The 13,826-nt window shown below is 34.6% G+C and overlaps 2 protein-coding genes and 1 long non-coding RNA gene across 3 annotated transcripts in view; 2 read left to right on the forward strand and 1 right to left on the reverse strand.

Annotated features, from left to right (window-relative positions):
- dcn (decorin) overlaps positions 1-2,458 on the forward strand; it is a 41,532-nt gene extending 39,074 nt beyond the window's left edge. The window contains exon 8 of the mRNA XM_007258999.4: positions 620-2,458. Within this exon, the coding sequence (XP_007259061.3) occupies positions 620-820 (201 nt within the window). The 3' untranslated portion in view covers positions 821-2,458. The remainder of the gene's footprint in view (positions 1-619) is intronic.
- The window catches only part of LOC125799089 (uncharacterized), a 106,830-nt gene that overhangs the window by 86,893 nt on the left and 6,111 nt on the right, over positions 1-13,826 (forward strand). The gene's annotated exons all lie outside the window — the stretch shown is intronic.
- Positions 1-13,826, reverse strand: part of atp2b1a (ATPase plasma membrane Ca2+ transporting 1a) — a 242,731-nt gene that overhangs the window by 80,598 nt on the left and 148,307 nt on the right. The window lies entirely within an intron of this gene.

Below are 13,826 nucleotides of genomic sequence, written 5' to 3' on the forward strand. Positions count from 1 at the left end.
TCATGTAATATAATTTTTAAGTACAGTGAACTTAACAAATACATATACATATATATTTAAAATTAGTATTTTCCTGAACTTGTATTTAGTCTTCTTTCTGGTTTCATTCAACTATTTTTTTAAATACTCATAGAAAAGTAGATGAAAGAAAACAGTAAAGAATTAAAAGTACTGAGAGCACAGTGAGAACACAGAGTTACTGCAGCTCAGTAAATGATGCTTGTTCTTACAGCCTAGAACACAGAGACCAAGCATTTAATCATAATATACAATCTACAAGTTTACCTAACCTAGCCTGGGAGGAATCACTACACACTGATGGTGAGTGTCTGTCAGAAACTGGGGGACACACCCAGTATGCAAATAGATTGTGACAGAAGCCAATGGAACAGAGGCTGCCAATGACAAAACTACAACAGACTAAACTCAGTTATTATTATTAAGTTGGTTCAACTCAAAGATCTCAGTTTAAGTTTATATGTGCCCATGAATGTTTAGCTAACTCAAAATAGTTAAGTAATGTTTAGAAATCTCAAATTTCATGTAAAACAGACTTAAATTATTTGAGTTCAAACAACGTCTGGGTTTACAGTGTACTGCTCTTCTTCTCTTCCTCCAGGTGATCTACCTCCACTCCAACAAGATATCTGTTGTTGGAACAGAGGATTTCTGTCCCCCGAGCTACAACACGAAGAAGGCCATGTACTCCGGCATCAGCCTGTTCAGCAACCCCGTGCCTTACTGGGAGGTTCAACCAATCACCTTCCGCTGCGTCTTCGACCGCTCCGCCATTCAGCTGGGCAACTACAGGAAGAAGTAGAGCGTCCAATCAGAGTGCCTGATCACTGTTCTTGTCCCACCCTCTTGCCAACAGCACATCGAGTGTGTAACTCAATTCGAATGTCTTCTTAACTCAGCTGACTCAAAAACGTGGGTACACTTACGTGACGATGAAAGCATAAAAAGCGAAAATTCAGTTATTCAGTAACTCAGTAACTCAGCAATTCAGTAAATTTCCTGAAATTCATCGACAATAGTGGCCAGTACCAACCTCTCCAAAATCATTCATAACAAATCAATGTTACAAATAATTTTGCATGATTTCCATTCCATTGTTTTTCTTCTATACTGTGCATCTATACATCACCCAAACAGTGCATTTATTCCTGCATCTCATGCATTTATGTCATGCATCTACTCAAAAGCCATGACCACTTCAAAATGACCAAGTGCACATAAATATTTTTCGTAGCCCCTTGACTTAGACAGCAGAACAAGATGATTGAGAACATGATTAAATGAGAAGGTTTCATATATAAATATATAAATATACATTAAAATATATAAATAAATATATATAAAGAAGATCCATTCCTGGCCTTCGTGGATCTTCAGGGACGTAAGCCTTCGTTTCGTGAGCCTAAACTCTTAAGCTGAACTCATCGGATGACTAATTCAGCCTGCTGAGCGGGCAGTGAAGGGTCAGCTAAAACTAAAGCTGGATTCCTAGGTGTACTCAGCTTTTATTATTTTCATTATTAGCTATTAATTATTACCTGTGCAGCAGCACCAGCAGCAGCAGCAGTAGTAGTAGTGTAGTTCACGTTGTACTGCTAAAAAAACGTTGTCGTAACACGTAATCACATTTTTCACATTCTTCACATTCTTCACATTTTTCACATTTTTCACTTTTTTTTTTTCAAATTTCTCCTCACACAGCGTATACAATTCAAATTAGGGAAAAATTAAGGAATTGCATTATATATTAATATTATATATTTCCTCCTCTTGCTTCAGATGTGGTTTTTTTATTATTTTCATTGTCCACTTTCCTTTGTCTTGTCGCATTTTATCTCATTTGTGTTTTTTTTTTTTTTTTAATTTCTCCCATCATTCTAAACTCCCACTGCCATGTAACATAGGATAGACAATGCAGCCGAGGTGAACATAGCTCTTCAAGAATATAGAATAAACTATATTGTCTTTTTAATGGAAGAAATTCCCAAGGACCTGTACTTTGCTTGCTTTTTTTCCATTATTTTTATTTTTTGTTGTTAAAAAAAGGGTGGTGTGTTAAGTGCCATGCTATATGTGATATGTGTATGTCTTTATTTTTGGGAATTCTTCTTTTTTCTTCTTCTTCTTCTTCTTCTTTCTGCTTCTTCTCCCTCTGTTTTTGGCTTTGTAGTCTGAAGAGGAGGAGTGGATGGAGCTCGTGGCCGAACGTAAACCCGCTCTGTCATGTTAGTGATTGTCTCATGTATAGAAGCTGTACATAAATGCTGTATAAAAAAAACCTCCCTCTCCTTTGCTTAAAGCACAAGCACTTACAGTAGTAGTTCAGACCTTAATATATCAGCAATAAAGGTGACCTCTTTCTCGAGAAGAGGCTCATGATCCAAACCAAATAAAGAGTCAAATCTGAGGATACACACTCTGTGGGGGCTTCCAGCAAAAACACACACTCACACACAAAGTGAAATACTGTGGATATTGTGTATAAATGGGTATAAATGGGTTAATGACATACAAGTTTTTTTTTTACAGGACATTTTAAAAAAGAAATCGTAAAATATAATAAAAGTCTAAACACTCTTTTGCAATTATTCAAACAATCAGAATGTTGGTAACACTTTCTATGAATGTCATCTCTATTAGACTCTATAATCACATTCATAACGTATTAGAATGCTTTCATAATGCATTATATACATGGCTATATACAATATTTTTTTTATAAAAATGCATAGCCTCTTTATAGCTACATTTATCATGCTTTATGAATTGTGATCATAATACATTATAAGCTGTGCTATCATTAATTATCTAGTCCCACAATGAAAGTCTGTCACTTTACTTGGAGCGCACAAAGACCTGTTATAATACATTATAATTGACTATAACTAATATTATATACAAGACCAGAATAATTCATAAGCAGTTCAAAAACGTGTAGCATTTACACCCTACAAATAAACTGTTGTAAAATACTACACCACTAAAAAGTAAACCTAAACCAAGCTGTATTCTCAGAGGTGTAATGTGTTTTTAAACAAAGAATTTGCATTAATTGCATCAATTAGGGTTTTTGTTTAAACATTATTAATAATAACATACTGTATACTTTGTTTATTTTATTATGGATCGCATCACATTCCCAGCTTTCTCTTCTATTCTGTGTTTCATGGATACTAAAGCTGTGGGGTAAGTACAAAATACTACAAATACTAACTACAACTAAGCTTATTTAATATATGTACAATCTACTAAAATACATTCATTTTCAATGGACATATATGCAGCTGTAACAGATAGGAGCCTAGTACATCCCAAATTATACTGTATTATCAACATTAACATTTTAATAACCTAACATTATAGTCATTATGGCTTTTAAAAAAATGTGTTTTGGGGAGGGGGGGTAGTGTACCATAAGACATAAGCTTTTGCCCTTAATTACATTTTTGCACTTAATTACATTATTTTTACTTTAAGTAGTTTTGAAACCAGTACTTTTTTAAAAACTCTTTTTTACTTAAAGAGTAAAAAAACTTTTTTAACTTATTTTTAACCCTAGTATCTATAAATGGTGCGCATGTTAAACCCCTACTGGTTCAATCACTGATATTCATATGTAGAGCCAACATGGAACCGGTTGCCAAATCTTCTGGTCTCTATTTGGTCTAACTATATGGGCCCCACATAGGCACAGTATATGGTAATTCAGTTTTATTATAGAAAGTTATATAAACCAAGCTAATCTACAGCTCTGGAGAAGAAAAACAAGAGACCACTTCAGTTTCTGAATCAATTGCTCTGATTTTGCTATTTATAGGTATATTTTTCAATAAAATGGACATAATTTCTCCTAAATTCCAAATAAAAATGTTGTCATTTAGAGCATTTATTTGCAGAAAATGAGAAATCAGTTCAGAAATCAATATTTGGTGGAATAACTTTGGTTTTAATCACAGTTTTTTTTCATGCATCTTGGCATCATGTTCTCCTCCTCCACCAGTCTTACACACTGCTTTTGGATAACTTTATGCTGCTTTACTCCTGGTGTAAAAATTCAAGCAGTTCAGTTTGGTGGTTTGATGGCTTGTGATCTTTCATCTTCCTCTTGATTATATTCCAGAGGTTTTTAATTTGGTAAAATCAAAGAAACTCATCATTTTTAAAATGTTTTCTGACACTGATGGAAAACCTTTTGTAGACTGATCTGTATACAGCAACTAAAATGTACTAAAATGTGCATACAGTATAGTAGGAACACACTTTTGATTCTGCATCAAATTCTTGCTTTCTCTATTGTCCTCTGAGCAGAAAACAGTGATCTAAATATCTCATTTTACCTAAATATATCATTCAGTCTGTCTTGCTGTAGTTAGAGTGGGACTTTACCCAAGAGAAACACTTTATTTTCAGGAGGACTGAGTTCAGGGCAAGCCTATGACATCAGTGCATAAACTGTACAGTGTACTCACAGAGAGGGATTTTCTATTTATTCTATTTATTTATTTTTTTTATTATCAATAAAAAACAGCAAACACATTACTACAGTATAGCTTATATAACTTATTAAGGCATTCAAGTCTTAACAGTGAGTATTCCCTTTAATTTCATATATATATACTGACAATTCAACATGGCAAATGTCATGCTATATAGGACTATTACTGTGTTCCATGACTTTTGCCTTGTTGAATGAAAGCTAAATAATGTCACTTTGACCTGTGGGAAATGTGTGTATGGCCTTCTGTGTTTAGCCTCATTCACAAGATAAAACCTCACAACTTATACAGGTGTGGGTGTTCCCAAGCTGTCTCCTGAGGTAACACTTTATTATCAGTTTAAATGCTGCTGTTTTATGACCTTTGGTATGTCAGTGAAATCAATTAATAAATAATTATAAAACCTTTACTCAAACAATATAAATCTTCCACACACATAAGAACATTGAACTGATGTCGATGTTGGACTAAAAGAGAGAGAGAAGGTAAACAATTTTAAATAAGAAAGATCTTTAAGTCTTGGTTTTTATAAAGAAGCGTGTTTGTAACAGAGATGTGTGAGAGTTAAGAAACTTTACATTTATAAACCTTTTATAACCTTTGCATAAAGTTAGGGTTCTTTAAAATAATTATAATATAATATATTTCTCAATATATCTCTCTTTCTCTGTCTGTCTTTCTCAATCTCTCTCTCTCTCTGTGTCTGTCTTTGTCAGTATGCTCTGTCGCTTTCTTTCTTTCTCAATACATCTCTCTCTCAATATATATGTATATATTTCTCAATATCTATCTCTCTCTGTCTGTCTCAGTATTTCTCTCTCTTTGTCTCAATATCTCTCTCTTTAAATTTTTTTATTGGCATGAATTGCAATTAACAATTTTGGCCAAGGCAATGAAACAAGAAGTTAACATACAAAAGGTAAAAAAATAAAAATAAATACATAACAATACATATACAAATATATATATACATATATATATATATACATATATATATATATATATATATATATATATATATATATATATATATATATATATATATATATATACGTATATATATATATATATATATATTAACATAGCTTACATATAAAAGTAAATATAAATAAATAATAAAACAAATTAAAATAAATGAATAAGATATTAATAACAGTGTTCTATGTTGTAATTATTTAAGAAGAGTCTTTCTCTGTCTTTCTCAATATTTCTCTCTCTCTCTCTCTCTCTTTCTCTGTCTTTCTCAATATCAATATATCTCTCTCTCTTTCTCAATCTCTCTCTCTCTCTCTCTCTCTCTGTCTGTCTGTCTCAATATCTCTCTCCCTGTCTTTCTCTCTCTTTCTCTCTCTCTCTCTCTGTCTCTGTCTTTTTCAATATCTGTATCTCTCCCTTTCTTTGTCTCTTTCTCAATATTTTTCTCTCTCTATCTCTCCGAATAATAACGTAGAGAGAAAAAAGGGAGAGATTTGGTTAGGATGGCTCTTCCACAGCAAAGGGAGAATGAGGGGTCAGTTGCTTCAGTTACAAAAGTAAGTCTCTCTCTCTCTCTCTCTCTCTCTCTCTCTTTCTTTTCTCTGATGCCCTCTTGTGGGTGAGGAGATGATCTACTCTTCAGGACTGAAGCAACGCCTCCTCCTTTTTATTTTTCCACAGTAATTTGAGAGTATAGACCCTCCTCCTGGTTTAGTGTGGAGTGCGTACGCATGCGCATTTAAAAATAATAATACAGTGTGTTAGTGTATATGTGTATAAACTCATTCACGTATAAATAAAGAGAGAGAGAGAGAGAGAGAGAGAGAGAGAGAGAGTTACTTTTAGAACTAAAGCAACTGACCCCTCACTCTCCTTCTGCTGTGGAAGAGCCATCCTGCCTGCTCTCTCTCTCTCTCTCTCTCTCTCTCTCTCTCTCTTTCTCTCTCTCTCTCTCTGTCTCTCTCTCACCCACATTTTGATAAACCTGTTTTATTTCATGCAAATTCAGTTATTTATGCAAATGCAGCTTTTAAATTGTATCACAGTAAATCACTTTTTGATATTCACTTATATTATAACTTTGCTGAATTTGCACATTTATCTAATCTCTTCTCTTTTTAATAAAATATTTTGGAAATATTGTTTTTTTTCCCACAGTGCAGATTATAGTACTGGCAAAAAAGCTTATGATGAAACTAGCTCTCATCAGGACCGCCCCAGGAAAGGAGAAGCAAGAGTTTCCTCGGTTGCACAGGAGTTACTACATGATTCTTTAAACATGCTCTACACACATACACTGTATATTTAACCACTGGGGAATTTAACCATTTATCAACACGTTTCTCGACAGAAACAGGATCTGTAAAAAAATTAAATAAAATAAAAGTCTGTGGAGTCTTATAGTAAAGTTTTAATACAAATATACCCCCTTTAATTAGTTATTAAAATAATATTATTATTATTATTATTATTATTATTATTATTATTATTATTATTATTATTATTAAATTAAGTTCTCCAGCAGCAAGACTGTACACGAGACTGTAGCAGTATTAGCATTAGCCGCTAACCATGCTTAGCGCTGGCTCTTACGCCATTCAGAGGTGCGTATATCGGCCTGTAGCCTGCTGTTAACCCCTGCTAGCACTGCTGGAGCAGTGTTAGCATTAGCCACTTACTGCGCTAAGCTCTTTTTATAGCTCTTTTTCGTTCAGAGGTGAGTATATTTGACTGTATACTGCGTGTTTACTGTGTTAAAAAAAAGCTACGTGTGATGAACCGCTAGCTAATATTGTTTCTGCTAGCGGTTAGTGGCTAATGCTGGTGCTCCAGCTTTAGTGGAAATTTAAACTTACTGTAAATAAATTAAAAAGCCCTTTTCTCACCCAAATAAACAGTTTCTGGGATAGAAATCTGTGTAGATTAATATCCAGGGCTTGTTTGATTTATCTGACTCGTCTAAAATGTTTTTCTTTTGAGAAATATAGTTTTGTTTACTTAGCTTAGCTTAGCTTTACAGGTCTCGCCATCCAGCTGCTGAATTTAGAAGGGAAACATGACAAATCATTATGAATTTCTATGAATTAAGCATTGCAACACTCATAAATACATACTTATTTATTCTATGGTTATCTCCTGAAGCCTGTGATCTCCAGGTCATGCTTCTACAGTAAAGCTGAAGCAGTCATTGATAAAAACAGAGCGGTGTGTGGAGCGTTAGAGGACGGATTACAGTGTTGGCCTTACGTCATCCACATGCTACAGCCTGCAGCTCCAGTGTGTCCTCTCAGTCACACTTTAACCAGCTTGCTGGGCGTTTCATTAAGTGGATGCATTTTAAACCCTGCAGCTATTTGCGGCTTTACGCATCACTCCTGCAGCACATGTGCAACCATGTGTGTGTGTGTGTGTGTGTGTTTGTAAGTGTGTGTTTAAGCGTGTGTGATCATGTGTGCGTGGTTGAGCGTGTGATGTTCATCCTGGTGAGTGGAGTGTGTGCTTCTTGTTAAGGTGGTATAACAGTACAGAAGTGCATGTGTTAAGGTGTGATCGGTTATCCTCAGAATGGACAGTCCTTACTTGGCTATAAATGGACGACATGCGTCTGAACACCTTCCAAAGAACTTGTTGTCCATCACTCCTCTTCACCACATACAGTACAGGCCAAAAGTTTGGACACACCTTCTCTTTTTCAATGCTTTTTCTTTATTTTCATGACTGATATTTAAATTGTAGATTCTCACTGAAGCATCAAAACTATGAATGAACACATGTGGAGTTTTATGTACTTAACAAAAAATGAGCTGAACCTCCACAGTCACCGGACCTGAACCCAATCCAGATCCAGGTTTGGGGTGAGCTGGAGCACAGAGTGAAGAAGACAAAGGAGCAACAAGTGCTAATAAACACCTCTGGGAACTCCTTCCTTCCTTCAAGACTGTTGGAAAACTTTTCATTTCAGGTGGCCACCTCTTAAAGCTCATTGAGAGAATGATGCCAAAGAGAGAATGTGCAAAGCGGTAATCAGAGGAAAGGGTGGCTATTTTGAAAAAAAAAATAGAATATCCATTTTTGTTAGTTATTTCACTTTTTTTTTGTTAAGTACATAAAACTCCACATGTGTTCGTTCGTAGTTTTGATGCTTCAGTGAGAATCTACAATGTAAATAATCATGAAAATAAAGAAAACACATTAAAAAAGAGAAGGTGTGTCCAAACTTTTGGCCTGTACTGTACAAAGGTCCAATCGCAATTTAGATGCACACTTCATTTGTAAATACAAATGTCAAATCTAAAAGTAGATAAAAAAAAATTAATATTCTTATTAAACATTTTATAAGAAATATGAAAGCTCAAGTAATACTGGGGGAAAAAACAGTATCGTAAAGCGAATTGGAAAACGCTACAGTGGTCTTTAATAATTAAAAAAAAGGTTTTCTGACAGCTGTATGGGTAACAATGTACTTGCATAGCATTACAATTATGTACATGTTCATGTTTTTGGTGAAAAAGAACATTTTACACACTAATAAGATTTGAATAGTTTTAAATAGATGGATTGTAAGACAATTGTCACACCTTACCTGCAATCTCCAGTCTCTAGACTACACTACCCAGAATGCACCACACGCTAACATCACTCCTGTTCATGATCATATCACACTGAACAAGGCACAACCCGAAATTCATTCACCTGATTATTGATTTCACCTGTTACACACACTACATATACATGCTCACTTCACTTTCACTTCACAGTCTGTATTGGCAGATTTATCCTCGTACAAAGCATTTTTAATGGCCGACCCTTATTTTTGTTATGTATTATGATTCTAGTATATTTGCTGCTTCTTTACCATACTTGACCTTACTTCTTTTGAATACTCTCTGTGCATAACCCATCTTTAATAAATTACAAAATATTTATTAAATAAGGGTTACTAATAATTTATAATTTAACAAAACAGTATGAATTTTAAGCACATAGAAAGAATACATGGTTTATAAATAATAATTATAAATATAAAAATATATATTTTTGTAGTTTCATAGAAAGAAAAACACTTTTTTACTCTTAAATATGATTCACTGATAACTATATTGCTGTGTGCAGTAATATCGCTTCACAACAACACCTTTTCAATTACTTCATTCTCTGACTGCTGCTCTAAATGAGGGTAAAAACGAGCTACATTCAGCAGTCTTCCTCTAGAAGTTCCCGTGTTTTTCATTAAATTTTATGAGCATGTCACCTCATAAATTTTTTGCCATCTGGCCTGGTGAGAAATTCTGCATACAAACTGACTGCTTATGAAAGGAGTATTCCTATTAGGACAAAAAATGTATCTTTTGGTTTGTATGATCTAATTCTTACACTTAAACATTAATTCATAGGCTCGTGTAAAATCATTTTTTATGTGTATTTCTGTACAAGTGTTCCAATATAAAGTAATTTAGTCCCACAATGATTGGCGTTGCCAGGGCAGTCACTATAACCCCTTTTAGTTTTGCTTTTTTTGTGGTAAAATAAATAAAATAACCTGACAAACTGTACTCATTTATGCACCCATCACTGACAGGGATTTAAATCTGTTTACACCTTCAGCTGCATGCTATGGTTCTCAGTCCATTGCCCATGGGATTTCACCATTCAGTTTTTAACATGACCTGTAATTCAACTTCGACTTGTTTGACTAGCTCTTAACAATGATTCGCTGATTAGTTATGAATTAGAAATTAGAAATGCACATCAAGAGAAAGTCCAGATCTCTAGAGGCTAAAGCATGAGTAGACTGATAAATCACTGTACTGATTAGTTATTTATCTCAGTGTTACAGAACTCTACTAAAGCATGAGTAGACTGATAAATCACTGTACTGATTAGTTATTTATCTCAGTGTTACAGAACTCTACTAAAGCATGAGTAGACTGATAAATCACTGTACTGATTAGTTATTTATCTCAGTGTTACATAACTCTACTAAAGCATGAGTAGACTGATAAATCACTGTACTGATTAGTTATTTATCTCAGTGTTACAGAACTCTACTAAAGCATGAGTACACTGATAAATCACTGTACTGATTAGTTATTTATCTCAGTGTTACAGAACTCTACTAAAGCATGAGTAGACTGATAAATCACTGTACTGATTAGTTATTTATCTCAGTGCTACATAACTCTACTAAAGCATGAGTAGACTGATAAATCACTGTACTGATTAGTTATTTATCTCACTGTTACTAAACTCTATTGAAGCATGAGTAGACTAATGAATACTAATTGTCCAGAACAACATAAAAAAAGAAGTCCCAAAACTAGTAAGTTCAAGAAAGTAGAAATGATATGAGTCTTGACTTATAAAATACACTGTATATATAAACTTTAAAATAGGCTATAAATTCTGTACAGTACGATACTCTTGGTAAACAGAAGGTTGTTTTTTGTTTGCACAGTTTTACACAGACAGACACTCATAAATGAAAAGAACAGGTGCAATTTTGTCACATCACCATTACAGCACACCAGGCTGTTGAAGGAGACGGGGCATTTATTCAAATAAATTCAGACAGGGTGGACAGTAAACAAATGTACGTGACTGGACATTTTGCAGGCATGCCAATGGAACAGATGTGAAAAACTTTCCATTTTCTAGTTTTTGAGTTCTGCTGAAAGTAACTTTCCACTTTTCATCACTTGCCTTTTGGAAAAACACAGAGAAACAGAGCTCCAAAAGGGTGCAGCTGGAAGGTCAATCGAGTGGTGAGAGACTAGACACTGTCTACTGTGAGTCTACCACTCTGTGAGTGTTACTAAACTATACTAAAGCATGAGTATACTGATAAATAAATTTTCTGATCAGCAGGCACCTGCAGAGGGTTTTTTTTGTGTATGTGTAAAAAGTCATGCCAACCCCTCTTGCCAACCGTCTTCATGTATTCACATTTTCCTGTAAATTTCCCTTATTATATTAAACAAAAAAAAACAGTGGTGCCGATTCAGGGATAAAGTCCCGCCTTACAGGAGAAACAGCCAATCAGCACCCCTGCCCCCCTACCCTCACTGCAAGTTTTAACAGCGGGCTAAGGTTAAAACACATATGGACATATGGGTGATTTTTCTAAAAGAAAGGTAATGGTAAACTTACCATGTAAACTGTGATTACACTGTTTCTGATACCTGGTTAAAAATACATGTCTAAATCAAAACACAGATCAAACCCACTGTGTGCTTAATAAAATACAGCTTGTGTCTAGTCAGTTAGCTTAACTTTGGAATTGGGGATTATGCTCTGCTTTATGTCACATTACATGATGAAATTCAGCTTCCCGGAGCCAGAAGCACACATACAACCCAAGACCATGGTGCTACCACCACCATGCTTGACAGTAGACAGGGACAGTTGCCTTGGTACTCCTCACCAGGACCATCTGAGTCAAACAAGTTTAATTTTGGTCTCGTTAGACCACAGGACAGGGTTTCACTAATTCATGCTTCTAAACTGCTTGTTTTCAGTGAACTTTCTGCAGGCTTTCTTGGATGTCTGCTTTAGAAGAGGCTACCTTCTCGGACAGTGCCATGCAGGCAGAATTGATGCAGTGTGCAGTGTATTGTCTTAGCACTGCAGGCTGACCTCTGATTGTGCTACAATGTTTTTGTTAAATCTCTATTTTAGACCCTTTAAGGCTGCTTTTTTTGGCTAAACTTGTGCATTTATCTGCTTTTGCCTCTTGCTTCAGCCTATTTGACTAGTCAACACTTTTTTAAAATAATTAGTCGAGTAAAAAAATATACTAGTCATTTAACCTAATGAGTGTGTGTGCACAAGATCAGATCATACTCTCCCAATGGTTGTGTGTGTGTGTGTAATTTGTTATGCCATCTGGGTCGAGTTAAACTCTGCATTGTTATTTAGAGCTCTATGTTAACACACTCTTAGCTAATGCAGATCACTATGCAGGAGAAATCTTCTTTAAGGAAAACTTTCCTTTCGAGAGAAAAAGGAAAAAGTGAGTTTTCATTGAGTTCAAGCTTTCTTAATTGATCACAGATTTGCCCTGACTTGTCTCTGCCTTAAAGGCCTTAAACACTCACGTATGTGAGAGCCTATATGTTTCAGTATTTATCAGAGAATATAGAATACCAGACTCTAATAAATACTAGTCCCACTCTGCGTTGTGTGAATAATCATATCGCCTAAACTGTGAAAGATATAAATGAATCAGATGAATTCTAGAACACTTTCCCTGTTCTGAGAAATCTGACCTTTATAGGCTCTCAAGTGCTAACAGATGCTGGTATGAAAGAGAGACAGAAACAGACACAGCCAGCACACAGCTGCCACAGTGCTTCTCAGAACTATAAGAAGAGCAAGATCAGTAATGTTAGTTAAGGAATTATTTAGTTTAATTCATATTTCATAACGATTCACTGATTCAGCATTGATTAACTGCCAATAGAAAACAATTCAGGCAGTTGGCTTTGCTTACTGTGTAATTACTGAATAATAAAGTATAGGATGTAATAAAAGTCATGGTGTTTAAGAAGCTACGCATTTTCTGTACTATGGAAAAGTGCAAAAAAAGGTTATTTGAGGCAATGCTAAAGCAATATAATTTTTTTGTTGGATGCCTTTATATGACAAACCAACAGAGAAGCTGCAGAGTGCTTCTAAACATCCCAAAAAACCTACAGCTGCATGCATGCGAAACAAGAATGCTTTGCATGCTGTATTATATCAATAGATTATTTAAGCTAAAAAGAAAAAAGAAAACTAGATGCTAAATTACTGCAGGCCTGGAACCTTGTGGTCATTCAACATGTGGTCTTTACCACATTAATTATCTTGAACTCGTTTTCTTTGTGTTTAAACACAATGCGCTCAGCAATAACTGATAAATATTCATACTTTAAATGATTTAAAATGTTTATTTATTGTTACTGAACTCTACCAAAGCATGAGTAGACTAATAACAATTCAGTTTGCATGTTTAACGGCTTTGGAAAAATGTGAAAAGAGTTAGGTGATGTAAAACTCAAAACTTCAAAACAAACCTTGTTGTATTTCCCAAGATCTAATCCAATATTTAGTTTAGATTTTTTTTTTCTCAAGTATATTTTATCTTTGATAGTTCAATGCTGTAAAATAGTAATATATAGCTGTAATAGCCTTAGCTCATTAAGAATTGAAGCAAGAATGATATCAATGCAGTAAATGCATTTTGAAGTTGTAAAACAGATGTAACCAAAGTAACCAAGATGTATTCTAGACTGTATGCATTGGCCAGAATAAGTAAAGTATCCTGGATATGTGCTTAACCAAATAAATAATGGCCAT

This window comes from Astyanax mexicanus, chromosome 2 (assembly GCF_023375975.1).
Source record: "Astyanax mexicanus isolate ESR-SI-001 chromosome 2, AstMex3_surface, whole genome shotgun sequence".
Classification (NCBI taxonomy): Eukaryota; Metazoa; Chordata; class Actinopteri; order Characiformes; family Acestrorhamphidae; genus Astyanax; species Astyanax mexicanus.